The sequence below is a fragment of the Lissotriton vulgaris genome, chromosome 6 (genome assembly GCF_964263255.1).
Source record: "Lissotriton vulgaris chromosome 6, aLisVul1.2, whole genome shotgun sequence".
Classification (NCBI taxonomy): Eukaryota; Metazoa; Chordata; class Amphibia; order Caudata; family Salamandridae; genus Lissotriton; species Lissotriton vulgaris.
Genome location: NC_141694.1, coordinates 1,023,034,752 through 1,023,061,337, shown reverse-complemented (window position 1 = coordinate 1,023,061,337; position 26,586 = coordinate 1,023,034,752). Strand labels below are relative to the sequence as shown.

Genomic DNA, 26,586 nt, shown 5'->3' with positions numbered 1-26,586 from the left:
GAGGCAGATGTCTGCCTTCGAGTGTTCTAGGAAGGACAGAACTGCTTTGCGCTTGATAGGGTTATTAAGCCCTCTCACGTTGAGCGAGAGAACTGTCAAGGGGTGCGTCATTCGAAGTAGTCTGCTGGGCTAGCTACGCGCGGCGCCTGGCCTGCAACAGTCTGTGGCGGAGTCATTCTGCGTTCTGCGTGGGATGGCCTATGAAACCAGAGGGTGGACTCAAAATTTTGTGACAAGGAGAACCCCCCTCCCCTCCCTCACCCCCCCCAACACCAACAGCTCCCCAACTCCCACTGCACCCTCCCAGTCCCCCCCCCCCCACCCCAACTGTGAGTGACTCATTAGCGAACATTGTCCCAGGTCCAGCCATCAGTCCAGCTGGATCCGTGGTAAAGTGTAACGTCGATGGGGAGGCAATGGCAACGGCACCCGTCGGCTCCCCGCCCCTACCCTCTCGCTGCTTCGCGGCTGTGCACATCAGTGGCCCCAGTCACAATGTCTCATGGCGCGCTAGCTGTGTCTTTGGTCACTTCTTGGATGGCGACTGCGTTATCCTCCGCCACTGTCTCAGGGTCCGGCTTGCTGACCTTTTTCTTAGGGCGCCTGTGCCTCACTTTTTGCCAGCCGTCTCTAGCGCCCGACGTGACCGCCGAATGAGACGGGGGAGCGCCAGATTCGTCTCCCGAACCCTCCTCCTCATGCGGGATGCCCAGTAGGTCGCAGGTATCACTTAGGGATCTGAGCTGTTGTAGGGACCCGTTCCACTTAAAAATGATGCAGAATGGATGCCCCCAGGAGTATGGGACCCCCTTCTCCCGTAGAAAAGCTGTGACTTACCTGAACGCCTGTCGTTTCTGCAGGGTGATTGCAAACAGATCTTGAAAGAGTTCCACCGCGTGGCCTCGATAGACGAGGAGTTGTTTTTGCCGGGCCACCTTCAAGATGCGTTCTTTGAGGGGAAAGTCAGGGAGAAAGGCGAGAATGTCAGGTGGGGGGGGTGGCTGCGCGGCGCGGGAGGCCTACTCTGTGTGCTCTGTTGATCCTAATCTCAAAGTCGTCAGGCTCCCCCAATATGTCTCGAAACAGGCCCTGCAGGTAGGCTGTCACGTCTCCTCCTTCAGCCTTAGAGGGTACATTCCGGACGCGGATGTTGTTGCATCTCGAGCGGTTCTCCAAGTCCTCCGAGTGTGCCTGCATATCCATCTGTTGCTCCTGAAGTCTGAGTATTTCTTGTTGAAGTGTGTGCACTTCCTCGCCTCTAACAATGTCTGCAGTCTCCACCTCCGCCACCCTTTCCCCAATCTCGTCCATATCTCGTCTCAGCTCCTTGTATCCACCAGCCATCTCTTGTTTAAGAGTCCGTGTATCTTCTTTGAAGGAGGTGAATAGCGCTTTCATAAAGGACTTTGTGGCCGGCGCCTCTCCGTCAGCTCGGTCTCAATCTCTAGGTTGGGTCGTCGGCATCTGCTTGTCGGGACTTTTCTCGCCTTTGGCCGCTCCCTTTACCAGCATGTCCGTGATAGTGCGCCCAGTTCTGCGGTTGAGGAGGACATGGCTGAGGCGCGGTTCCAGGCCGTCGGCTCTTCTGTCCCCCGAAGCGTCTCACACTCCCAGGCAGTCGGCGGGCCCTATTAGCGCAGCTCCGTGGCCCACCCAGCGGGGCAGGACGGCCACCGCGGATGGGGAGCGCCAAGATTCGTCGGTGTTGGCTGGCAGTCGCGTGGATCAGGCCCTGCTCCGGATAGTTGAGCGTCGGGCCTACAGCGTGGTCCTAGGCGGGCCTCTCGCTTCCGCAATGTCCCGAAGCCCAGCTGCGTCCAAGGCTATTGTTCAAGGGAGCGATTGGGGGCTCCGGGCACACATCCTCTCGGGCTGTGGGTAGTGGCGGCGGGACGTCCGAGTTAGGGCCCCCACATCAGCTAGCCTCCTGGGATATCCTGACGGTCGTCGCCGGCGACGCCAGCGCCGGCGCCTCCAGGCAGACGGGCCGTGTCCGTGTGGCGGCGCCCGCACGTGGTCCGCGGTGTGGTGGCTGTGGCAGGCATGCGGCGGTCAAGACTGCGGCAGTTGTCACTTGGCCAGAGCCCGGCTGCTGTTTACGGGGTCTTTTCCGCCACCCCCCTCGTGACAGGCCGCTTTAGGCCGCTTTTGGGACAGTTAGGCCATACGCTGGGGGCTCGCGTGTGCCCCCCGAGTCTCCCGCTCACCACCCTCCGATGTGCTCCTCACCTCCGGCACTCTGGCCACGGCAGCTCCAGGCCTCAATGTGGTTGTCGCCGGCTCCCGCGCAGCCGCGTCTTCCGCCAGCTCCCGCCTAATCACCAGGTGCGGCGCCACTTATTCTGCACTGCTTCTGTCCCAGCTGTAATCTGGGCCGCTGCTCACTCCTCCAGCCCTCGGCACAACCGCTTAGTCACCGGTGGGGCGCCGGGGTGTACAGCGCCGGCGCCCGCCCAGGTCGGGACGTCTTCAGCTGGGGTCTGCAGGGCCCGCGTCTTGGTGAGCCCGGAAGCCGGGCCTCAAGTCCCGCGGCCCCGACTGGTGCACCCACACCTCGCCAGCCGGGCTGTAGCAGGGGAAGTCGGGGCCTCTGTGCTCCCCCGGTCGGGAGCTGCAGGCTGCCGGACCACGCCGCAGACCTCGCAGGGAGCGGATCAGCCTTCGCCCCTCCCACGCAGCGACCACCGGTCTGTGCAGCGCCGGTGAGCATGCCTCGGTGGCCGCCATTTCCACCCCCGCGTCGCGGGAGCGCGCCGGGAGAAGCCCGGGACAATGGCAGGACTGCTTGTGACCGTTAGTGACCGGGAGAGGTCGGGTCGGGCCACCCCTCTAAGTTTTGTGATCTGGTGCCTCCATAGTTTGTTACGCTTGATAGGCTCCCTGCGAACTAGTAATCGGTGTAAAAAGAGTTGTTTAATACATATAGCTATCACCGTATTTAGGAAAATTAGTTTTATTTTCTAGTATTTTTTATTGTGTAATTTTTATAGAGTTGTATTTGTTAGCGTTTGTCTACACCACAGCACGTGCGCCAACAACATTAACTCCCGTATACATAGTGGTAAAGAATGGGGAAGAATAATCCTGTGATATCTGTCCCTGTCCAAAAACAAAAAGCAGTCCTAAATCCTCCGCTACCCAGTCTGACAGCAATTGATCGTATGCTGCAGAAAACCATCGGGGTGGTGGCTAATGCCATTGAAAATACAGAACGCCGCCTTTCGCTCCCTGCTGGTTCCCTTCCACCTTTGCCATCTACTAATATATCGATGTTCACTATTAACTCTCAGGACTCGATATTGGCACCATCTTTTGTTGCTCTTCCAGGGGCCCACCACATTTCAACAACTCAGGATACTGCCCTACAATGGTCAATGTATCACCCGAGTCCATGCCCTTATTAACAAGGTTATCCATGACCCCTACTCCTTTCCTAAATGAGACTACTCCTGATTCACCTCTCCAGGCAGAGGATCCTATAGGTATTGGATCCTGTGACACGCCACTAAGTTCAGTCTCGCTTTCTGCCTCGTCCCAGAGTATAAATAATGATAGCCCGCGGGTAACAACTAGAGGACAGAAGGCCAGGCGAAAGTTTAAACACACTAATAGGGAAGGCCTAACTGTAACAAATGTTAAGGGGAACGCAGGTGGCAATAAACCGAAGAAAGTTGCTACTAAACATAATGTAACAAAAGGGAAAATGTTAATAACATACTTGACACTGTATCCACATCAATCAATGATAGGGGTCCCTATGTCTCAATCACAGAAAAGCCAGTTACTTTTGCACCCTCTCCCTTACCAAACGAGGGACTTATGGATAAAATTGAAATTCTCATGAAATCCTTAATGGCACCACTCGTGGAAAGGGTAAAACGCATAGGCGAAAAAATAGATGGTTTGGAGCAAGTAATAAAAAACAGCCCCATTACCCCAGGGCAACTAACGGATAGAACACACATAAAGGCTTCGGATCCTCAGCCGCCCCCTAGAGCCCAAAAAACTGGTACTAATAAAACTATCCAGCCATCACTTGATCGTAGGCCCCTAGTTGCTCAAACAATTAGGAACACTGAAAGCATGGGTAGGCCTTCACAGAGGGCTCCGAGGGCGGCTGAAGTCAAGGACTTGGAAATAGGGGAGGGTACCCAGCGCAAGGCCGCAGAATCCCTGGGACAGCCGAACAACAACCTCTGCGCAGCAAAATATCCTTCTCTGACTGCTGAACTAAAGAGGTTATTTCCACACTGTGACCTACCCCCACAATCCGCACCATACACCGTAATGCTAGTTGGTGTCCCGGAGCTGCCCCAAGAAAAATCAGAATCCTTCCCTGAGCTAAGAAATAAAGCCGCACACTGGCTAAACAAGAACAGGCCCCTCCCGTTTGACACATCAGGGGAAATACTCTTTGCAAGAAGGTTAAGCTGGCTGGGCCATAGAAGAAAGGATCTCCCTGGAGACTGTATTGTCATCAGTTTTAGAGACAGCCGGGTGGTCCAACACATATGTAATTGGCCTGCTCAGTTTGGTGGGAGCGAAATCCGTACCAGGGATTTGAGTTTTTTTAATCCCAATCCCCCCCTTCGCCGACAACCATGCGTTACAGGGGATCAGCAAACGCGGAATTGATGGAAGGGACTAGAATTAGATACAACATTCCAACTTTTAATTATTTCGATAAGCTCTCCGAACTGGAAACGGTGGATTGACTTCAGTCGGAGGGTCTGTCTTTTAACATCACGACCAACATATCTACCCCCTGTGTACACCTAGATAATTCGGATCAAGCTGGTGCTGTAAATGAAGAAGTTCCCCTTAATATCACCCAGGTCAGCCATCATAAGGAAATCACGGGAATGGACCCCGATCTTGTATTAAACAAGGAGGACCCATCCCTGAAAATAATATTCTGGAACGTTGCTGGTCTCCGTGCAAAGGTTGTGAATGACACCTGGCTGGATTTCGTTCACAACTTTAGCATTTTATGTCTACAGGAAACATGGGCTCCATGCGAATTGCACATTGAGGGCTACAAAACGTATTTCTCTCCTGCACTACCTTCTATCTCTGGTAGAGCAAAAGGAGGACTTAATATTTTTGTATCTAATATTCTTCAATTCACAAGCATAGTTCCCATTAGATTGGATTTAAATTTCCAAATACTTATTCTCCATCAGAATAATACTAATGCCCTAGTAATCGTGAATTTTTATAAAAACCTTCCTGTGGACGATTTAATAAAAGTTATCAAGGAAATATATTCCTGCGTCCAGGACCTATCCAATAAGGTACATAAGGAGTTGACCATAATATGGGGCGGGGACTTCAATCAAACTCTTTGTAAGCAGAGCACAAATATAGTCTGTGGTATTGCAGATGAAAACGGCGACCCGGTAACCCATTTTGCCCACACTTTAGTCTGGTTTTGCCTGAACGAAACCATGTGTGGCCTAGATCTTGCCCTTGTTAACGACCTGATGTACCCTCCTATACCCGTTATACGTACTTTTAATGGTAGAGGCAGGCCAAGTGCAATCGATTTTATTTTCATCTCTGTGATAGCGGGAAAAGAACTACTTAACTGTCAAACCCATGACCTCACTATCAGCGACCACTACCCAAACAGTATCACCCTAAAAGCCATCAAGAAACGTGAGAGTTTTAACATCAAGACAACCCTAGGTCAAAACAACCTAAAACTAGATAGATTAAATGGCTATTCATTAAGGTGGGAAAAAGTGGATCCGCTGAGCATTACAGCAAGACTGGTCTCAAATCCAAGACATGGGATCGATAAATGTCTTGACCCAGCCACTACCAATGAGGGAATTCTGGCAAAATTTTCCATATTGTTAGCAGCAATAAAGGAAATCCTATTCGTTAAAACGAAAATTGGAAAAGTTAGAACTTAGGGATGGGTTGATAGTTCCTGCACAAAAGCCTATCAGAACATAAAAGAAGCCTTAAATAAAAAGGCCAGAAATACTAAGGAAATTGCAGCTCTCAGGAAGAACTATAATCAGGCCTTAAAATGTAGGAAGAATACCCTGAAAAAAGACCTTTGTCACCAACTGCATTGATCATGTACTCTGAGGGACAGCGACGCCTTCTGGAAGGTTGTGAAGTCTCCATTTCTATCAGACCCAACAGCTAATGCCAGTATTGACGTTGCAATTGATGAACAGCTCTGGGTTGACTATTTTGAGCGGATATTCAGCCTCCCATCAACCGCAACAGTCAATGGCACCAGGGTCAAATTCAACACCCTTTCCGTTGTCCTTTTATATTTCACACGAGGAGGTGGAGCTCGCCCTGACGGCCAGTAAAAATGGTAAAGCGCCAGGACCCGACGGGGTTCTAATTGATCTTTTCAAATTTAACAAGGATCTATGGTCCCCAATTTTAACTAGGGTTCTTCAAGCGTCCTGTGCCCTGGGACTTATCGACTCGTGGTCACAATAAATTCTTGTGCCCATTTTTAAAAAAGGGGATCGCCAATCACCATCTTGCTACCGGCCTATTTCCCTGTTGGATTCACTGGGGAAAGTGGCTGGCCGCGTTATCTTAGAGCGCATCCAAGAGTGGGCATCAGACAAAGTTCTATCTGATCTGCAATTTGGGTTTCGCGAGGGCCTGAGAACAACGGAGCAAGTTTTCAAAAGAGAGGGTACCCCACTGTCACCAGGGAACAGGGCACAAAGACAAAAAGTCAGAGGGAAATCCCTGGGATATGTTTGTTAACCTCGAATATCCATGCCCATACAGTTGCACTAAAGCATCTAGATTACAGACTACTATAGTTCACTGTCTAACGGGGAGAGATTTGCATAATAATTTCCACAAAGAAAAACATTTGTTAACAATCTAGTTTTTTATTAAAAGAAAGATGTTTTACAATAAAAAATGCACAGAATTAAAATTTCAGAAGAACTATCCCTGAAAAGTAAAAGTCAATTAATAAGATTGATTATACATATATAAATCAACAATACTATAATTGATGATATAAAGCATACGAGTACATGCACAACACATTACGTATCATAGACAACAAATTATTACCAAAGACAACATATGAAACAAAGCAAAAGACCCCTTTTAAAACGGTGGCACTTAGATGTTTTCTACCACTATGGATTTCTAGATCCACTAGCCTGAAGTAACATGTACAATCCTACACAAGTGCGACAAAAATATATGTACATCCAGTGTGTATTAAGGCGTAAAGTGGATTCTCTCGTTCAGAAATGCGTCGACGCGTTTCGGTGCTATGCACTTAATACTGTGGCACCTTCCTCAGGACTTCTTGGTAGGGGTTTTCCTGTACAAGCAAGACTTAGTTCTCCCTTTAGTCGCGGGAGGGGATGTTCCCTTGGATCCTATTGCGACGGGTACTGACTGGGCGCCTATAGCGTGCTTCCAAGACAGTTATTTGCAATTTTTGATAGTTTTTACCTTTTTGTCTTCTGTAAGACTCCTCATATAGGATTCCTTTTATCTTCAATTTATCTCCTTTTTTTCTTCATTAATACCATGTGTCTTAAATAATTTTAAAACCCACTTCAAACGGGCATATAATCACTGGGGGCCTCGCAGGAACTGGATACGTTCTTAGTGCTTGTGGTGCCGCGTTTCTGCCTCGTCTGAACTGCTCTCTTTGAAGTGGGTTTTAAAATTATTTAAGACACATGGTATTAATGAAGAAAAAAAGGAGATAAATTGAAGATAAAAGGAATCCCATATGAGGAGTCTTACAGAAGACAAAAAGGTAAAAACTATCAAAAATTGCAAATAACTGTCTTGGAACCACGCTATAGGCGCCCAGTCAGTACCCGTCGCAATAGGATCCAAGGGAACATCCCCTCCCGCGACTAAAGGGAGAACTAAGTCTTGCTTGTACAGGAAAACCCCTACCAAAAAGTCCTGAGGAAGGTGCCACAGTATTAAGTGCATAGCACCGAAACGCGTCGACGCATTTCTGAACGAGAGAATCCACTTTACGCCTTAATACACACTGGATGTACATATATTTTTGTCGCACTTGTGTAGGATTGTACATGTTACTTCAGGCTAGTGGATCTAGAAATCCATAGTGGTAGAAAACATCTAAGTGCCACCGTTTTAAAAGGGGTCTTTTGCTTTGTTTCATATGTTGTCTTTGGTAATAATTTGTTGTCTATGATACGTAATGTGTTGTGCATGTACTCGTATGCTTTATATCATCAATTATAGTATTGTTGATTTATATATGTATAATCAATCTTATTAATTGACTTTTACTTTTCAGGGATAGTTCTTCTGAAATTTTAATTCTGTGCATTTTTTATTGTAAAACATCTTTCTTTTAATAAAAAACTAGATTGTTAACAAATGTTTTTCTTTGTGGAAATTATTATGCAAATCTCTCCCCGTTAGACAGTGAACTATAGTAGTCTGTAATCTAGATGCTTTAGTGCAACTGTATGGGCATAGATATTCGAGGTTAACAAACATATCCCAGGGATTTCCCTCTGACTTTTTAACAACGGAGCAAGCCCTTAATTTTTCCTTATTAATAGGCAAATATGTAAACGCTAAAGGGGGGGCACTATACATGGCATACATCAATCTCTCAGCAGCTTTTGACTGCGTCAACCACAACAAGCTGTGGAGTATCTTAGTGGACATGGGAATAGAGAAGCCCCATATAACTCTCTTATGTGAACTCTATTCAGACGCCACAGCTAGAGTTAGATACGGCCTGGGGGTGGAGCTAACAAAGTCGTTCAGAGTGGAGCGCGGGGTAAGGCAGGGCTGTGTCCTGGCCCCGTTTTTATTCAATCTATATACTAACGGCCTGGAAAAAGCCATGCTTAAAGGGTCCCAGGACCTGCCCACCATAAATAATCGCCGTATACCGGTTTTACTCTATGCGGACCACGCTGTAATCCTAGCCCGTACCCCCATGGAACTACAGCGTGCTCTCGTGAAATATTATACTTTTATTGCCGACCTCGACCTGAAGATTAACATTAAAAAAACGTTCGTTATGTCAGTTGGTTCGAGGATTAAGACTAAGAACATTAAGGCCATGCACATTGAAAATCAAAAATTAGAGAGCACAATCATGTACCCTTACTTAGGCATTGTATTTGATCACAAATGCTCCTGGAAGTATGCAATTGAATCCAGAAAACTGACTTTCAAGAGGACAACAGCTGCCTTAGCTAACTTTGCCAACAAATTAGGTAGACGACCTACGCTAGAACTCTTGGAAATCTACAGGGCAAAATGTATATCCAGTGTGACATACGGGCCGGTGTTTGGGGGTATGCTAAGCTCGAGGAGGTGCAAAGGGTAGAAAACATCTTTCTGAGATTTCTTTTGGCACTCCCACGGGGTACTTCGACCTATGCATGTCATCTGGAAGTGGGTTTGCCTTATCTAACAGATTTGATCAGGATCCAACCCCTTCTCTTATGGCATCGCATTTGGTCGTCCAGCGAAACTACTCTGTGCCAGGGGTTCATAGAGAACTGTATTTCCCTAGACAAGGCACATAGGATCGGATGGATCACCTATATTAAGAAATTCCTTGGCGACCTTGGCATGTTACAATACTCTCACTCCCCCACCTTAATCACTGTAATACAGAGAAAACAGTTTAAAAAGATCTGTCTGGCTCACTTAGAATCTCTAAGGCTGTCTAGCGAGGTCTGCAAAGTTACAGTGCAACACTCGCTACAAATCCAAACAACTATGGCGGTTCAGCCCTATCTAATTTATAATCTATCGGGTTACGATAGATTCTTGTTAATCAGGTTCAGATTAAACATTTTTCACCACCTGGTCACTTTTCCAAAAATTAACACCTGGGAAAAATCTTTAAAACTTTGCCCTTGTGATGAAATTTCTCCTCAGACGACGATCCATACAACACTATTTTGTAAATTCTACCAGGATCTGAGGAAACAGTGGCTAATACCGATTTTAAAAGTCTTTGGTCTACGCAGGTGCCGTCCGGCATTTCTTGCCCTTCAATTCTTAGATGCTGAACCTTTTGCCAAATTTCTGAAGCTGGTTGTTAACCATAGGCAGAACCTGGAGTAATTGACAAGTAACATGGGCTGCTCCTTTCCCAACTTGAGGTTCTTTGTAACTGATAACGCATGTCCTGGCTGCGTTTTCCACTAATTTTGGTGTATTGAATTTTTATATTTGTTTTTAATTCGCTGTTCTTTAAGAATAATGTCATTTTTCCGTGTACGTATCTAGCAATTTATACATCTCATATTGAAGCTCTCTTGCTAGGAGTTACATCCTAAGAAAACTATTTGTCCGCTCTTTAATGATGGAAGTTCATGAGAACTGTATGGTGCTAATTTTTGAATTTGCTATTCTTATGATATTTTATCATGTTGACTACACCTTTTTAATCGTATTTTTTATGTATTTGCTAACATGATGCGCTTTTATGGCTGTTTTTCTACAACCGAATAAAGCTTTGATTTGATTTGACAACTGCATAAACATGACAACTTTGTTTCCCAAGAATAAGAAATCAAATCTCTAGAGTCGCGGAAACAATAGATAACTATTTTACTCAGTCAATTGTGCATGCTTCGTTTCACCAGAGGTGCTGAGAAAATAGCGAGACAGGCGTTTTCAATAAAAGTATTTATTGAACTGTCTTCTTTCTGAAGAATAAGAAATGAACTCTTAGTCGTAATAATGGTTATGAAGTACAAGGCATATATTACCAACAGTATTATAAAGTAGTACTGTAAAATCATGATATGGTTTCTAAGCCATAAGTTGCCTAAAATGTATAAAATACATAGTGATAAAATGATGACTAAAAGTACTCAACTGGTGCTTCTAAAATACGCCTACCCCGGTGTACCTAACCTAAGTCTAGTGCAAGGGAAGAAGTAAGTGAGGAGTAGCTTAAGTTTAGTATTTCTCTGCCAAGGATCTATCCAAGAATTCTCTAAGGGTCTAATCAGCTCCGTACCTTGGTTTTAGAATGAAGGTCTTGTATCTCTCTCTCAGGACTCGATTTCCCAGATACCCGCAAGGGTAGCCGGAAACACTGGAGCTGGATTTCTCGGCAGGAGAAAAGACAGAGTCTCTCACTGCGTCAGCTGGAGGGTCGGCTTCCTTCGGCACTTGCTGCTGCAGGGCGTCGGGCAAGTAGATAGTCGATCTGCACCAAACCACCGTGTGTTTGTTTGTGCAATCCTAGGCATATTTATACTTTGAAGGTGTAGAGTTTGAGACGCAGGATTGGACTTAATAACGTCACTCAAAGGCTAGATTCTTTGAAAACTCCAGGATTTTTTGGAGAACTCAATATTCAAGCAGGGGGAAGTTCCTAGCTGCTGGAGGCGGGTTTTTCCGGATATAATAAAGTATACCTATATAGGGCATGAATCGGGAAAGTTTACTCTAGGGTCCTAGATTCATTTACAACAACACCTTTGCCAGTCTTGACTTGATTGTGCCATTCAATTGCTCTACCACTCCAGAAGCCTCTGGGCGGTATGCACAGTGCAGTTTCTGATCAATTTTGAATGCTTCAACGATTAATCGAATTACTTCATTATTAAAATGAGGTCCTCTATCTGATTCCAAAGTTACTGGAAAACCAAAACCTGGTATTAACTCTCTCAACAACAATTTAGCAACTGTTATACTGTCATTTCTCTTACTGGGGGTATGCCTCCACCCATCGTGAAAACAAAACATACTATGGCAAAGATGTACTTCCTTCCTCTGCATGGTGGTAAAGCTTTATAATCGAGTTGTAATATTATGAATGGTCCTGCCTTTCCAATTTTTCCCCAACTGACCACTGTTTTCCTTCCTGGATTTATTTGTTGGCAAACTAAACATCTCTGGCAAAGACTCTCTGCGACTACTCTAAACTTTGGATTATACCAATCTTTTCTGAAAAGTCTGATCATGGCGTCCCTGCCTACATGAGTGTCTCCATTAAACATTCTTGCCATTTGAGAAAGCAAACAGTCTGGCATGACTGGTCGGCCATCAGTATATGCCCACACGTCATCTTCTGCTCTCCTTTCACAACCTGATTTTATCCACTTTTCCTTTTCACTCACTTCTACCTCATCCTGCAACTGTCTCACCTCCTCCCATGTTTCAAAAGCTGAGAATAGCATACGTTTACATCTGATTCCACTTGTTTCAATTTTCTTGTTTATTGCCATATCTCGAACAGTATTGAGCAATCTGGTCAGCGTATCGATTACCTGCCGCTACATAGTCCTTTCCGGACTGGTGAGAAGCACAATTGACCACTGCTATTTCTTTTGGCACTTGTATTGCTTCCAATAGTTTTTCACAAATTTCCCATTTCTTATGGGGGATCCTGAAGAAGTCCGAAATCCCCTCTGCATCCAAAGCTGGACAAAGTCAAGTACAACCCTGTAACCATACTGGCTATCAGTAAATATGGTCACTTTCTAATTTTTCCTAATTTTGCATGCTTTTATTAAAGCTATCAATTCGGCTACTTGTGCAGACTTGACTCCCGGTAAACAGGATGCTTCAATGACCCCAGATATTTTGCAAATAGTATAAACTGCACTCCGTCGTCCTTCCTCAAGCCTTAAACAAGAGCAGTCAACAAATACTACATGGTCTGATTCTTTCAGAGGCTCTTCCTGTATGTCAGGACGGGGCTTAGTACACATCTCAGTCAAATCTTAGCAATCCTGATCTATTTCATCTTTTACTTCTCCACAATGTGAATCTAGCAACAACGTGGCTGGGTTCACCATTGTACACCTAATTACTGTCACGTTTTCTGCTCCCAGAATTATTCATTCATACTTAGTCATCCGACTAGGGGTATGACATTGTGTTCGAGTTCTGGTTAAAAGAATCTCGACTGAATGTGGAAAATAGACTTTTACTGGATCTCCCATCACAATCGACTCACTTTGTTCTAGGCTCATACAGGTAGCAGCTACTGCTTTTAAGCAGCCAGGTAACGCTGAAGCCACAGGATCGAAAGTAGCAGAAACATATGCGACTGGACGTCAACTTAATCCATGTCTTTGAGTTAGGACTGAGAATGGACAACCCTCTCTTTCACAACAGAACAGTGCAGATTATTTCAAATAATCAGGCATACCTAGAGCAGGGGCTTCGCAGAGACAATTTCTCAATTTTACAAATACTTCCACACTCATCATCCCAAACTATTGGATCTTTCACTTTCTTTCCTGTCATTTGAATAAATAGCTTTTCTAGTAAGGAAAATTCTACAATCCACTATCAACAGTATCTCACCACTCCAAGAAACATTCTGATCTCTCTTTGAGTTTGCGGTAACTGCATCTACTTCATTATTTTAATTCTCTCAGGGGTCCCTTCCTCACTCCCCTTTCTATCTGGTGACCCAAGTATGTAACTCCTGTTCAGCAAAAAAGCTATTTTTCTGGAGACACCTTGTCAAATGATTCAGTAATGCAATTGAATCAGCCACACAGTCTTCTCTGGATTTCGATGCCAAAAGTAAGTCATCGATATACTGCACTAAGACTGATTTTCTGGGCATAATTAACTTCTCTAGCACTTTTTCAGAATTTGATTGAAAATTGAAGGACTTAATGAATACCCTTGAGGAACTCGGTTCCATGCCAAGATACGATCCTCAAATTTAAAAGAAAAAAGATACTGGTTGTCTGGATGTAAAGGAATGGAGAAAAAGGCTTGACACAAACCAATTACTGTGAAACATCCTGCATTCCAGGGTATCTGAAACAGAATCACTTTTGGATTTGGCACTACAAGACAACAAGGCACTACAATTTTGTTAATTTTTCTTAAGTCCTGTACTATCTGGTACTTTCCGCTAATCTTTTTACGCCCTATTATAGGCGAATTACAAGGACTGCTCAATATCTCCTTTAAAATGCCCTGATTAATCATTTGGTCAATCTCTGAAGCTAGTCCTGCTTTCACTTCTGGACTAATTTTGTATTGTCGGGTGTTGAAATACACTGCACCTTCTTTCACAGTCACCTTCACTAGGTCTACATCTGCCATTAACCCTATTTCTTTTCCAGTAAAATCCCATACCTTTGGATTCAGTGTTTTTCAATTCTTCTGGTAAGTCATCTTGAGTCATTAAAGAATACATCTCAAACACCTCTGTGCCCTGTTTGGCAAGCATTATCTTGTAAACAATGTATTCATCAGGGGTTTAAAGAGCAACACCATTCGGTGTGCAATAAATTGTGCAGTTCATCTTGCACAGCAGCTCTTTTCCTAGTAAATTCACTGGACTAGAGTCGCACACCACAAATCTGTGCATGTCTTTAAAATTTCCGATGTGCACTTCCCCAGGCTCTGTAATTGGGGTTCTAATCTCCTGATTCGAGACTTCGACTACTTGGATTGCTTCTCCCGAGAGGGGTAGGTTTGGAATGTCTGCTGTTCTCACAGTAAAATGGGTAGCACCAGTATCCAATAGAAAAGAGATATTGTTGCCTTCGACCTGACTGATCTACCTGCAAGGATGCACCTAGTGCGCACTCCTCTTCCTCCCCCCCCCCCCCCCCCCCCCCCCCCCCCTCAGGCACAGTCATTGTTCATGCTTAACTGTTATTCTGTAAAAGATATTATGGAATCACAATTTATTTTTTACCACTTCCTCCTTGAAATCCGGCGCCTGCACTGTACATTTGCTAGTTCAGAAAATTTGGCATAGGGGCAGGTGGCACCTGACACTGCTGATTAACTACCTGCTGCGGTTGATTCATAAGCACCTCATTCTGCGTCTGTGGATTAAAACTTTGGTTTGGGACATTATTATTCTAAATATTCTTACACTCATTTTTCCAATGTCAATGCTTTCCGCAACCATGACAAGGAAACATTTTCTCTGCATCCTCTCTATTCATTCGTCCTCTTGATTTTCCACCACTCGTCACCTGATCACTCTGACCCTGTTTTTATATGACCATCAGTCTGACTATTTAATTTAAGTTTCTGCTGTTCTGCCAATTTTACCTGTGCCCACATCAATTTCTCCTTTATCTTTTTATGTCTTGCCTCAATATCATTCCCACAATACTTTGCGTATTTTAGAATATCATCTATGGGCTTTCCCTGCCAACATTTACATTTACATTTACACAACACAACATATGTTGTTGGATCATCTGGCTAATTTCAGGTTTCAAACCGTACACAAACCGATACACAAAATGACCCATATCCTTATCTCCAGTGTTCTCAAAGCCACTATACTGCAAGTAAAACCTTCTGCTTACTCTTCATACACTGCAAGTAAAACTTTCTGCTTACTCTTCATTGAAGCTCGGAGGAACCTGCTACTCATTCGGTGTTACCCTTACTACAAGATATAAGGCCAAAGTTTCATCAGCAAACACTCTGCTATCAATCACTCACTTTTACACGAAATAGTCCCTAATTTAACACTGCCAGCCCTGCGTAGTTTCTCAGTGCTATTCCAACAGACGAGTAACCTCACTGCAGTATGGCTCCTATCACCACCCGCTATTCATTCCCCGGGAATTTTCCAGACAACATAAAACAAGACGCTAACTTTTTAATTTTTTTTTTTTTTAGACATAACTCAAGTTAATCAATAATCAATACTTATCACCAAACTTGTCAATAATAACCATAGCTCTGCTACCAGAAAACTGATCCAGCTGTGAACCAGCAACAGCCATTGTAAAAAAGGGTTACAGCTATTTTATCTCTATTCCACCATTTCCCATCCTCAAACTTCACTACACTGTTATTTATTTCCAACACTTTTTTAGGATCAGAAAATTTGGGCTTACCCTTTGGTATAATTCGTGGGCGTTTCACTCACATTATCACCTACAGCCACCTTAAACTCCTTTTTACCCTTGCCCACGTACTTGTTTTGCGCTTGTACTCTTTTTTTTTTTTTTCTCTACATCAATTTTTCTCTAGATATGGCAAATTCACCCATCCATTCTCTCAACATTTAGGAAGCTGGCACACGTCCTCTTAATAGTATAAAGGGTGATACTTCTGTATTGGCATTCGCGGTGGTGCAAACCACCCACAACAATTTCCTTAATTCCAATTTACAATCTAAACTACTGGCCATAGCGATGTGCACATTTTCATTGATAACCCTGTTAAATCTCTCAAAGAGACCATTACTCCTTGGATGATATAACAAGGTTTTGGTATGTCTAATTCCCAAAAACCTCACAAATTCTTCGAAGTGTGCAGATGTGAATTATCACCCATTATCCATCAGGATTTCATCAGTGCATCAGGCAGGTTTTTCACAAGCAAATAAAAAAACGTTCTCTATCTGGAATTCCTTTACATGGGTAATACATAGCAGGCAAAACTATAACCCCTGGTACCAAGATCAAGATAATATTAGTAGTCAGTTTCATCCAGTGCCACATGATCCATCATATACATCTCAGCTTTAAATGCATTTTGAAAGTTCAACCACTTTTTACCAAACACGCTTATGAGGTCTGAAAATACACTCATTTGCGTCTCAGATGCACACTTTTTTTAATTTTGGTATACATCTAATAATCCAGCCAAGCAAAAGCCTCACATTTCCTAAACTGGACTGCACACAGGAGAACTACTTACAGGTAGCTGGAGAGCTACCACTAGCTTACCTGCTACTCGTTGGACAAGCCTGGGCTGGGTTGATCCGTGCTGAGGGCACTGAGCCAGTCTACGTTTGTGACTTTACCCCAACTGTGACTTGGAATGCTGAACCTGGCAGAGAGTGTTGACCTGAGGTGTGTTGATTTGGAAGTGAATGATGGGAGTGGTCGGTCCATATGACTGGTGTGGTGGAGTTGTATTTGATGATGTTGCTTGCAGTGAAGGAGAGCAGTGAGCAGTCCGATGTTGCTCAAGCTTTCGAGGAGCCCATTGAAGCAGAGATTGTTTCAGTCTTCCAGGTGAAAGTTGAGTTTGCAGAGGAGAATGTAGGCTCTGGAGTCGATGGAGAACAGAACAATATAGTTGGTGATGAGGTTGGTAAAGATGACTTGTGATCCGGGGTAGTCGGTAGGAGAGGGTTCCATTCAGGGGGAAGTTTTCTGAGATTTGCAACCTGAAGTGCAGGTGTTCCATGAATGGGGTAGCATTCTTTGTGGATGCTGTGCATTTGATGGATTCCTTTTAGATAATAGTGAGTCCTCTTCTTTGCTTGTGAAGGTGGCCCTGTAGAGCGATATTGTAGCACACTGGGATTGCAGTGGTGAAGTCTGGAACGCTGAGGGGCTGAGCCCAGGTCTCTGTGATAAATATGGGGCCAGGTGAGTCGCTACTAATCAGGACCCACTTTTCAGTTGTGTGTTTGCTGAGTAATGATCGTGTGTTGAGAAGCATGCATGCGAGTGGATGTTGACGTGCGGCTTTGCTGTGGTGTTGGGTGGGGTTAAGGCATTGTTGGTGCTTGTATGGCGTGTGTGTTGGAAAGGTATGTTAAGGGTGGTGTTAGTCTGTGCTTAGAGGGTGTAGGTGTGTGGCTGCTGGAGAACCGGCAGTGTATGTAAGTGAAAGCTCCTACCATAGGGTGAAGCATGTCAGCAGTTGACGGGAATGGCGTCGGGGATCTAGTGACCTAAGAAGTGCTGTGGAGTATCGCTGGGATGTGATCAGACCAGGGTTCCTGGCGCTGGGAGCCGTTCTGGCTCGTCCAATATGCATCTGTGTTGTAGCTTCCATTAAGTAGGTCCTGGGATGGGGGAGGAGTGCAGGGTGCTCTTTTGTCATTTCCTGTGCTTATGGGTAATGACGTCTTCTTTCTTGGCTTCTTCTTTTAAAGACTGTTTTGGCAGGAAAACCAGTAAGGTCACTTCCTGTCCAGATTTATGATAGGAAATTAAGTAATGTCACTTCCTGTGTAGGTGGATGATGAGAGATCCAATGATGTCACTTCCTGTGCTAACGGGCGATGCGAAATGTCCATCTGAGCCAAGCGCTACCAATAGTTACTTAACTTGAAGGCTTTTGAATTCTTCTTTGCCATCATCCTGCAGCACGTCTGTCCCTCACAGAGGTCACTTAACAACATAAAGAATATTTTTCAGTGCAACAGTGTATACGGTGTTTAATTTGTAAATGGTATGTTTGGTGTGGTGCACATCAGATGAATAAAATCATCCTCTAGGTTTCCTCTGAAAGGTTTTGTCAGAACAATATCTAATTTTAACTAGATTTCGATAGTTTTTTTCTCTAATAGTTAGATTTTCTCCAACTTGAATAGCGATAGTTGTGATTTTGATTATAGTAAACCTTAAATGTGTGTACAAAACCTTCCTATTAATTTGACTGTTTGATAATTGTCTTCTTTTGTTTAGACTTTCAGTGTAGAACATATCCTGCATGAAATACATGAAGCTCTAAGTAAGTCTGGAATAGTTCAAACTAACTTGGCAAAACCACTTTTTGGTTCACTATTTCGCATTGCATTGGCAAATAATTGGGATGATTTCAGGTGTCCTGGACAGAGGATAGAAAAGGTACAGTATTATATTTTTTATTTTTCCTATGTAAGTGTTGTTATTTATCTCTTAAAGACTCTTTTTTTTTCTATAACATGGATAATGATTTGATAACTACTAAACGTTAAATAAGTTTGTCGTCAACATTTTTTAATAAATTGTAATCTTGGTCAGTGTCACCAAAGTAGTGTTGTGTAGCTATATTCTTTGATATATCTTTGGACAGTCATTATTCTGTCTCCAACACCACTTTAGATGCTGAATTTATTTGTATATTTTTTTTAAATTTTATATAGTGCGGACATGGCCTGAAGGTATCAGAGTGCTTTACAACAGTAGTTAGATACGTGAGTTGCAGTGAGTTCCAGCAATTACATTTGGATGTTTACATTGGTAAATGCACAGCTAAAGCATAGATATAGATCGTAGGGGTCACATAACTAAGGTAGTTCAGATCCTGGTGAAGAGAGTACTTAAGTATTTTTCGAGGTTAATTGAGTGAGCTTGAGCAGGTTAAGGTAGAACAATAGGTTTCCTGTCACAGGGAGGTGGGACCACCTCCCAGACAGGACTTAGTGTATTGAGCTTGCCAGCGTCACCAGACTGCTTTGAAGGGCAAATTTGGTACCCTGATTGCATACTTCAATTTGAGCCAGTTCAGGGAAACCTTGATTCCCGCTCTGGCGCGAAACTGGACAAAGGACAAAGGAGTATCCTCCCCTCTCACCAGCCCCTCCTCTGGGAGGGACCCTTGAATCGTCCCAACCCTTTCCCTAGGGTACTTAAGGGCTTACCTGTGGGTAGCTCTTCAGATTCGCTGTGGAACAAGATTCAGACCCGAAACCAACTTCAACTGCTTGGGCACCTTGGACTTTGCGGGACCTCGCCTGAAACGGAGACCTCGCCTGGAATAGAGACTGCACCAAGGAAGACTCCTTATGCTCCAAGTCCTCCTGCAAGTCTTGTATGTCGTCTGTGCCTGTGCTTCATCCATGTTCCCCTTCACGCCTGTGGGCATCAAAGATACCCGAAGGGATCTGCCTTGGAGTGAAAGAGTCGCTTCCCTGCATTTGCAGGCACCACAAGAAAGCTGACCAGTCTACTGCTCCTGGCATCCTACAGACTCCGAAAGGCTCAGCAACAGAGTTGGTGGTTCTGCAACTCACTCAAGACCTGACCTGTGCTCTCAGTAAGTTTGAGGCCATATCCCTTGTCTGAACCGCTGGAGCAGAACCCCTGTACATCGCATCAACTTACCGTTGCCAAGGCTTTTTAGCTCTGTACTCTAGAGATCTTGGGCAACAAGAAGCTACAGCCTCCAGCTTCTCTTCCTGGCAAGATCTTCGTCCTCACTGCATCTTCTGCACCGTGGGCCTGCATCTTTGGTGAGCTGCTTGAGGTTCTCTTGCAACTAATGTGCCTTCTTCATGTGGGTCCTCTTGAAGGTCATATGTGGCTTCAATGGGCTCCCCCGCTGGCTCAGGGCGTGCCTTCTCCTGCAATTGGTGCGTCCCTTGGACCTTGCTGCTGCCCAACATTGCTTCTTTTTCGTTTACCACGGCTGTTGCTGCTGTCAAGGCTTGTTAGTGCTCCAGCGGGACACTGACCTTCTGGTCTCGACTTCCGACATGGGACAGCTTGTGAACAGCTCCTGGATTTCCACAGCGTCGCCTGGAACTCACAGCTGCAGCGACAAGGTAACCATCATTACTCCTGCATCTTCCGTCATCGGTGGTCATTGCTCTTCCGTGCCTCCTGGTCACCTCCAAGTGGCATAGACTCTGTCCCCTCTGCTTGCAGGTTCTTCTCTTCAAGAGTCCATCCTTGGATTCCACCGTACTCTTTCACCTTTGCTTGCGGCATCTTTAGTGAAGTCCTCCATTGTGGTCTACGGGGGTTTCCGACATCAATTCCCACCTTTGCACCAGTCTTCCCTGGTGTAGATTTCATGGTTCCTGGGGTATCCACGTATGTGGTGACTCTCCAACCTTCTGTCTAATACTGGGTTTCTTCAGGGTCCATTGGGAAGGGTATCTGTTCTTGAAAACTGCAACCAAGACTTTTCCATTGACTTGCATTGAGTACACAGCTGCGCTTCCACTCGGAGGCGGCCTCTGTGGGGTTCCTGGGTAAATACCTCAGATGGTTTCATGGGTCCTCAGCTCTTCTGGTCCAAGTCCTGACTTCGGTCCCAGTTCGCATTCCGCTTTTCAGGTCGAGCATTAGTGCTGACTTGTTGTATGCATCGCTCTGTGGGGCTTTGGCAAACCCACCCATTGCCTTTGGCTATTAGCTGCTGGATTCGGAAATGCTGGCTTCTTATTGGTCTGTTACTTCAACTGTCCCTCCCTTGTGTGGCTCCTCCCTCAAACACCCCTATGGCAATTTCAGAAATGGTTTCTTTTGACTGTCCCACAGGAGAAGGCCATGCCTTGTTTTGTTTTGGATACTTCCCCTAAGTCACTCCTCGCCACTCCCCTTGTGCCTTCAGGGTTCCGCCTAGTCATCTCAATTCCTGCTGGATATATATATTTTTTGGTTCATCAGCATTCCTGCCATAGTTTTAGTGACGAGCGGTATGTATTTTTTATTTTTAAATGCACTGTTTTACCACTACAGAGACTCAAACACGGTTCCCCAGGTCCGAAGTCGGCAGCTCTGGAGGTTACACCACAGTCTCTCTCTCTCTATCCTGCTGTTTTACTTTTGCATGTTAATCCTTCTCATTGCCACTCGCTGTTACTAAATATCCCCGTGCAGTTCCCTCCCCACCACCACCACCTCGCAATGCAGAGCACTGGGATTTATTAAGACAGTCGTACTGCACGGCCAGTAGGTTCTCGCTGCCTTCCCTGCACCAGAGCAGAAGTGGCACCAGCTAAACGGTAACATAAACTAGAACAGGATTTTGTGGTAGATTTCCACATTGCCTTGTGTGCACTGATTGTAAACATGCATAAAAATGCTGCGCTTTGTGGTTTAGTCTGAAGAGCTTAAATCTTCTTTAGAGAAATTACTCCGTGCCCCACTGTCCATCAGTGCTTGTTATTTTTAATCTTTTGGCGCCTCTCGCCATCACCTTTAATGAACATTTTCCTAGCTCAGCTCAATGCCCAATTCATGGACACTCCGCTTTATCTTTCACACATGCTTGCTCGGTAGCTCCCTCTTATCCCACCCCCTTACCTATTGCTCCCCTCTCCCTCCAGGCATCTCGTCCCTCCCTCGTTGCGCCCCTCTCCCACCAGGCTTCTTGTTGCTTCCTTCTCCCTTCATTTGCACTTCAAATTGTTCCCCCTCCTCTGAGAAATGCAGATGTGAGGTGACTCAGCCTGGAGTGGCAACAGCATTGCATGTCTCTTAGCAGCACGTGCACTGCTGGGGCACGGCGCCTCCTCCACCCATCCGGCTGTCAGCCATTCTCATAGATAAGCGTGAGGCAGAGCTTGCGGGGAGCTGAGCCTCATCTGGCACAGAAACTCGAGGGCTGCATACAACCACCCCCCCATCTAACTATAAACTACCTGTGAATCCTAATCCCTCCCTCGTTGCTCCCCTCTCCCTCCAGGCCTCTCTCCCTCCACCCCTCTCCCTCCAGGCTTCTCGTCCCTCTCTCATTTCTCCCCTCTCCCTCCAGGCTTCTCGTCCCCCCTCATTGCTTCCCTCTCCCTTAAGGCTTCTCGTCCCTCCCTTGTTGCTCTCCTCTTCCTCCAGGCTTCTCGTCCTCCCATGCTGCTCCTTTCTCCCTCCATGCCTAAAGTCCCTCCTCTAATGATCTCCTCTCCCTCCAGGCCTCTCATCCCTCCCTCATTGCTCCCCTCTCCTTCCAGGCTTCTCATACCTCTCAAGCTGCTCTCTTCTCCCACCAGGCCTCTCGTCCCTCCTCTGCTGCTCCCCTCTACCTCCAGGACTCTCGTCCCTCCCCTCTTACTCCATGCTTCTTGTCCCTCCCTCGTTGCTCCCCTCTCCATCCAGGCTTCTCGTCCCTCCCTCGTTGCTCACCTCTCCTTCCAAGCGTCTTGTCCTCCCATAATGTTCTCTTCTCCCGCCAGGCCTCTCGTCCATCCTCTACTGCTCCCCTCTCCCTCCAGGCCTCTTGTCCCTCCCTTCTTCCTCCAGACTTCTTGTCCCCCCCTCGCTGCTCCCCTCTTCCTCCAGGCTTCTTATTCCTCCCATGCTGCTCTCTTCTCCCTCCAGGCCCCTCGTCCTACCTCTGCTGCTCTCCTCTCCCTCCAAGCCTCTCGTATCTCCCCTCTCCCTCCCTGCTTCTCGTCCCTCCCTCAGTGCTCCGCTCTCCCTCTGCTTAAATTGACCTGGTGGTTGCAGCACCCAGGATAATGTGCCACATGGATAAATACTTATAAGGCCCCAAAGGTGAAACTGATTGCATTGCAAATGCTTGTGTAGTATATGGTTTGTCTCCCCCTGGAGACCACTGTGTATTTGTGCTTACTTACCTAATCACATTTGAAGTACTATGTGTATTGTGTTGATATCTCGGGGTAGGAGACATACCAATGTGTTAGTGAGTGTATATAATAAATATACTTATTCTTATAACTACACTGTGTGGATCTTTTTCGTTTAACCTACACTGTATGATTAGTTCTGGTAAAACAAGCTGTTTAAGAGTCCTGGACTAACCATGAAGGCTGCTCTGCACAGCAACCACTTACAGAGCTTTCTATGGTTGTCTAAAACCACTGAACTCACCTTAAGGTTTGTCTGGATTAGTTCAAGGTGCTTCACTTAAATAAGTGTGCACCATATACTAAGCCAGCCTTCTACAGTCTGTAAAGTATTTGTGCAAAACTTCAAAGAGTAAAACAGTGAAAACACCACACAAAATGTACCACACCAAATTAGAAAATTCGTTCTGCCTTTAATAAATAAAACAAGACCAAAAGGACCCAAATCCAATAAGTAGAACTTGATTTATGAATTTTTAAAGATGAAACACCGAAATAGTGCTTAGAAGCAAAATGCGTCATCTGGGGATATCTGGTTGCGCTGGACCGGGACAAAGACAGACGTTCAGGCCACTGCAATGCAGCATGGGCCGGCTAAGGAACCGAGTTCGGCGCGCTGAACAAAGTACCTTAAATCTGAGTTGTGAAGAGTTGCTTATTGCAAACCATACAATAGAGGTGATGTGTTGATTTTCTGCACCCAGCAGCAGCGAGGCATCTCTTCCGAGATCCAGCGAAGTTAGGGTACTAGTTTGCTGCATCGACGTCCGTGATCCAGGCCCCTAGGCTTGTGATCAGTGTTGAGAATGCGTTGTTCAGATGAGGCGATGTGTCGGTTCCAATGAGCGCTTAGGCTGCAATGCAAATTGTCGTCCCTTCCTCCATCGACGGGGAAGCGAGTACTTTGCAATGGGAAAAGTGCTGCAGTGGCAGTCCCAAAGGCGATGCACAGGTTCTGTTCCACGCAACAGCAGCAGAGGATGTGTCAGTTCCACTCGAGCAAACTCCTTAGGCCCACTTTAAAGGGTCCAGGACTGGGGTGGCACCACTTAGCAGAGCAGAATGACAGATGGAAGAGTCCAGAAGCAGGGTGGTTGGAAGTATTTTATGTCCACGAAACGTCCGATCAGGAGGCCAGCCAGCTAGTCCTTGGAGTCACTCTGAGTTCAAATGATGCAGGTCATGCCTTTTCACCTAGGCAAGAGAGAACAGACCGCAGGGCAACACAGCAAGGCAGTAGTCCAGAAAGAAGCAGTCTAGTTCATCAGCAGCACAACAGTTCTTCCTTCTGGCAGAGTAGACACAGGTCCAGAAGTGTACTGAAGTAGTGATGTCAGAGGTTCAGTACACAAACCCTGTTGGGCCTTTGAAGAGGGGTAGACTTCAAAGACAGGCCTTTGAAGTGCACAGAGGTCCTTCCCTTCTTGCCCTAGCCCTAGCTTCAGGCTCACCACATGGTGGTATGCATCCATTTGTGTGGGGACAGGACACAGCCTATACAGGTTTAAGTAAGGCTGGGTCAAGCTCCTCCCTCCTAGGGTGGCCTCTGTAGTCACATCTTAGCTTCCATTGTGTGTGGCTGCCTAGGGGGAATGCACAAAATCCATCTGTCACCCACCCCAGACAAATAATCAGAGACCGGCAGCAGGCACCAAATGTCTGAATTAAAAAAATGTCAGATTCAAGCTAGCCCGGCTGATGAGGAAAGTTACCCTGAAACCAGTCCAGGAATCTTGTTTATGGTCCAGGGAAGACTTGCCAGTTCAGGCTGGACTGTTCAATACTGATTTGCATATGGCTGGGTCTAAACTGGAATGGCGTAGTGCGCACAAAACGATAGATTTCACCCAGATATGTGACTTGGGCGAATGTTTGATTAATTTAGTATTCCGTCCATCTGTTCTTTTTGCAACTTTCTGAAAGTGGCATTTTCAGATTTGCAATTTAAAATTCGACTTCATCACATATAAAAAACTACTAAACAATCGCCTAGTCCCCTTATTACGCCTGCGTCAATACTGGGAGATGGACCTGGGGGAGCTTGAAAAACCAAGATTGGCGTGATGCGCTAGCCTCCCCTAGGGAAGTGGCTATCCCCATGAGATTAAGACTGGTCCAATTGAAGATCTTACATCGTATATATTTAGATGCAGGGTTCTTGGTCAAAATGGGTGGGAGGGCTGACCCCCCTGTGCCTTAGGAAATGCCGCCAAATAGGAACCTTCTTCCACATCATTTTGGACTGTTCACTAGTGAAACTATACTGGGGTGAAGTCACGAAACAGATGGAAAGTGCAGGCGGTAAGACTCTAAAAGCCTCACCCCAACTATGCCTACTAAATATTTGGGAAGCCACGGATCTAACGCCAACCGAGAAAACATGGGCCTCATTGGGATGAGCCATAGCAAAGTGCATTATTTCACAAAAATGGAGGGAGGGGATGGTCCCGACTGTGCTTGACTAGGCAGTCAACATGAAAGGGCAATGATAGGCAAAAAAGATGTCTTCAAAAACAGGGGCTGCCCCCAAAAATGGGACCATGAGTGGGCAGGGTGGAATAGATACAGAGGAGTTAACTGCATTATCCCCTACACTCGAACTCCACTGTGATCGACTTAAAATAGGAGACATAGCTGATGGCAATAATGTGTCCCTGCATGGAGATGAATAACGTGATGATTTGTATATTGTATAACAAGTGCTGCAAATGTTTGTATCGCAATTGTGACATTGTGTTGTACATTAACCAATGGCCATGTTTGAAAGTGCCAATGTGACTGTATACGAGGATGTAAACTGTGATTCCTTCATATCCCTTGCTTGGAATCATGCATATGTGTATTGTGGACTCATATACTGTCATCTTGCTGCTATCTGTTTGCTTTTTCTTAATAAAAAGATTTTTTATTTTTTAAATTGACCTCACCAGAAGTTGTGATTTTAAATTGTGATTCCAGAGACACCAGTCTTATCTCTTCCCAACTAAAAATGACACTTCTAAAATGTAATAAGGTAATCCCAATGTAACCCTATGGCAATATATGGGCCTTGCAGTAGTGAAAAACGACTGTGGGAGCTTTTCACTACCAGGACATGTAAAACTTACAAGGACATGTCCAGCCTGTAGGAAAGTGTTATGCTGTTTCGGACTAATCTGGCTGGAATCCTGCTAATCAGGACCCCAGTCTTTGTGCTTTCTCCACTAAATTGGATATGGTGAGTACTTAGGTACACCCCAGATTGGCCACTGGTGTACCCATATAAGTCCCTAGTATACGGTACCAAGGTACCCAGGGCAATAGGTACACCAGGGGTCTCCCACGGTTGAAGCATGTATTATGCCACGCAAGGGAGAGCACTAAAATTGTGACTACAGGCCTGCCATTGCAGCTTGTGTAAGCTGGTGCTAGCACCATTGAGGTCACTGCACTTAAAACCTATGTCACCCCTAAGGCAGGCCTTTCAGTCTTGAAGGCAGGGTTCTAAGTGTGAGGGTGCCCCTGCATGAGCGGGACACCCTTACACCCTTCGGAGTCCATTCTCCCGGGTTGTAAGTGCATCAGCCGCTACAATATATAGACTGGACATATGTCATTATGCGATGACC

At 45.6% G+C, this 26,586-nt stretch overlaps 1 protein-coding gene across 3 annotated transcripts in view; it reads left to right on the top strand.

Annotated features, from left to right (window-relative positions):
* LYST (lysosomal trafficking regulator) overlaps window positions 1–26,586 on the top strand; it is a 4,348,576-nt gene that overhangs the window by 476,463 nt on the left and 3,845,527 nt on the right. For all 3 annotated transcript variants that reach the window (XM_086927077.1, XM_086927076.1, XM_086927078.1), the window contains exon 6: window positions 18,366–18,527. In XM_086927077.1, the coding sequence (XP_086783203.1) occupies window positions 18,366–18,527 (162 nt within the window). The remainder of the gene's footprint in view (window positions 1–18,365; window positions 18,528–26,586) is intronic.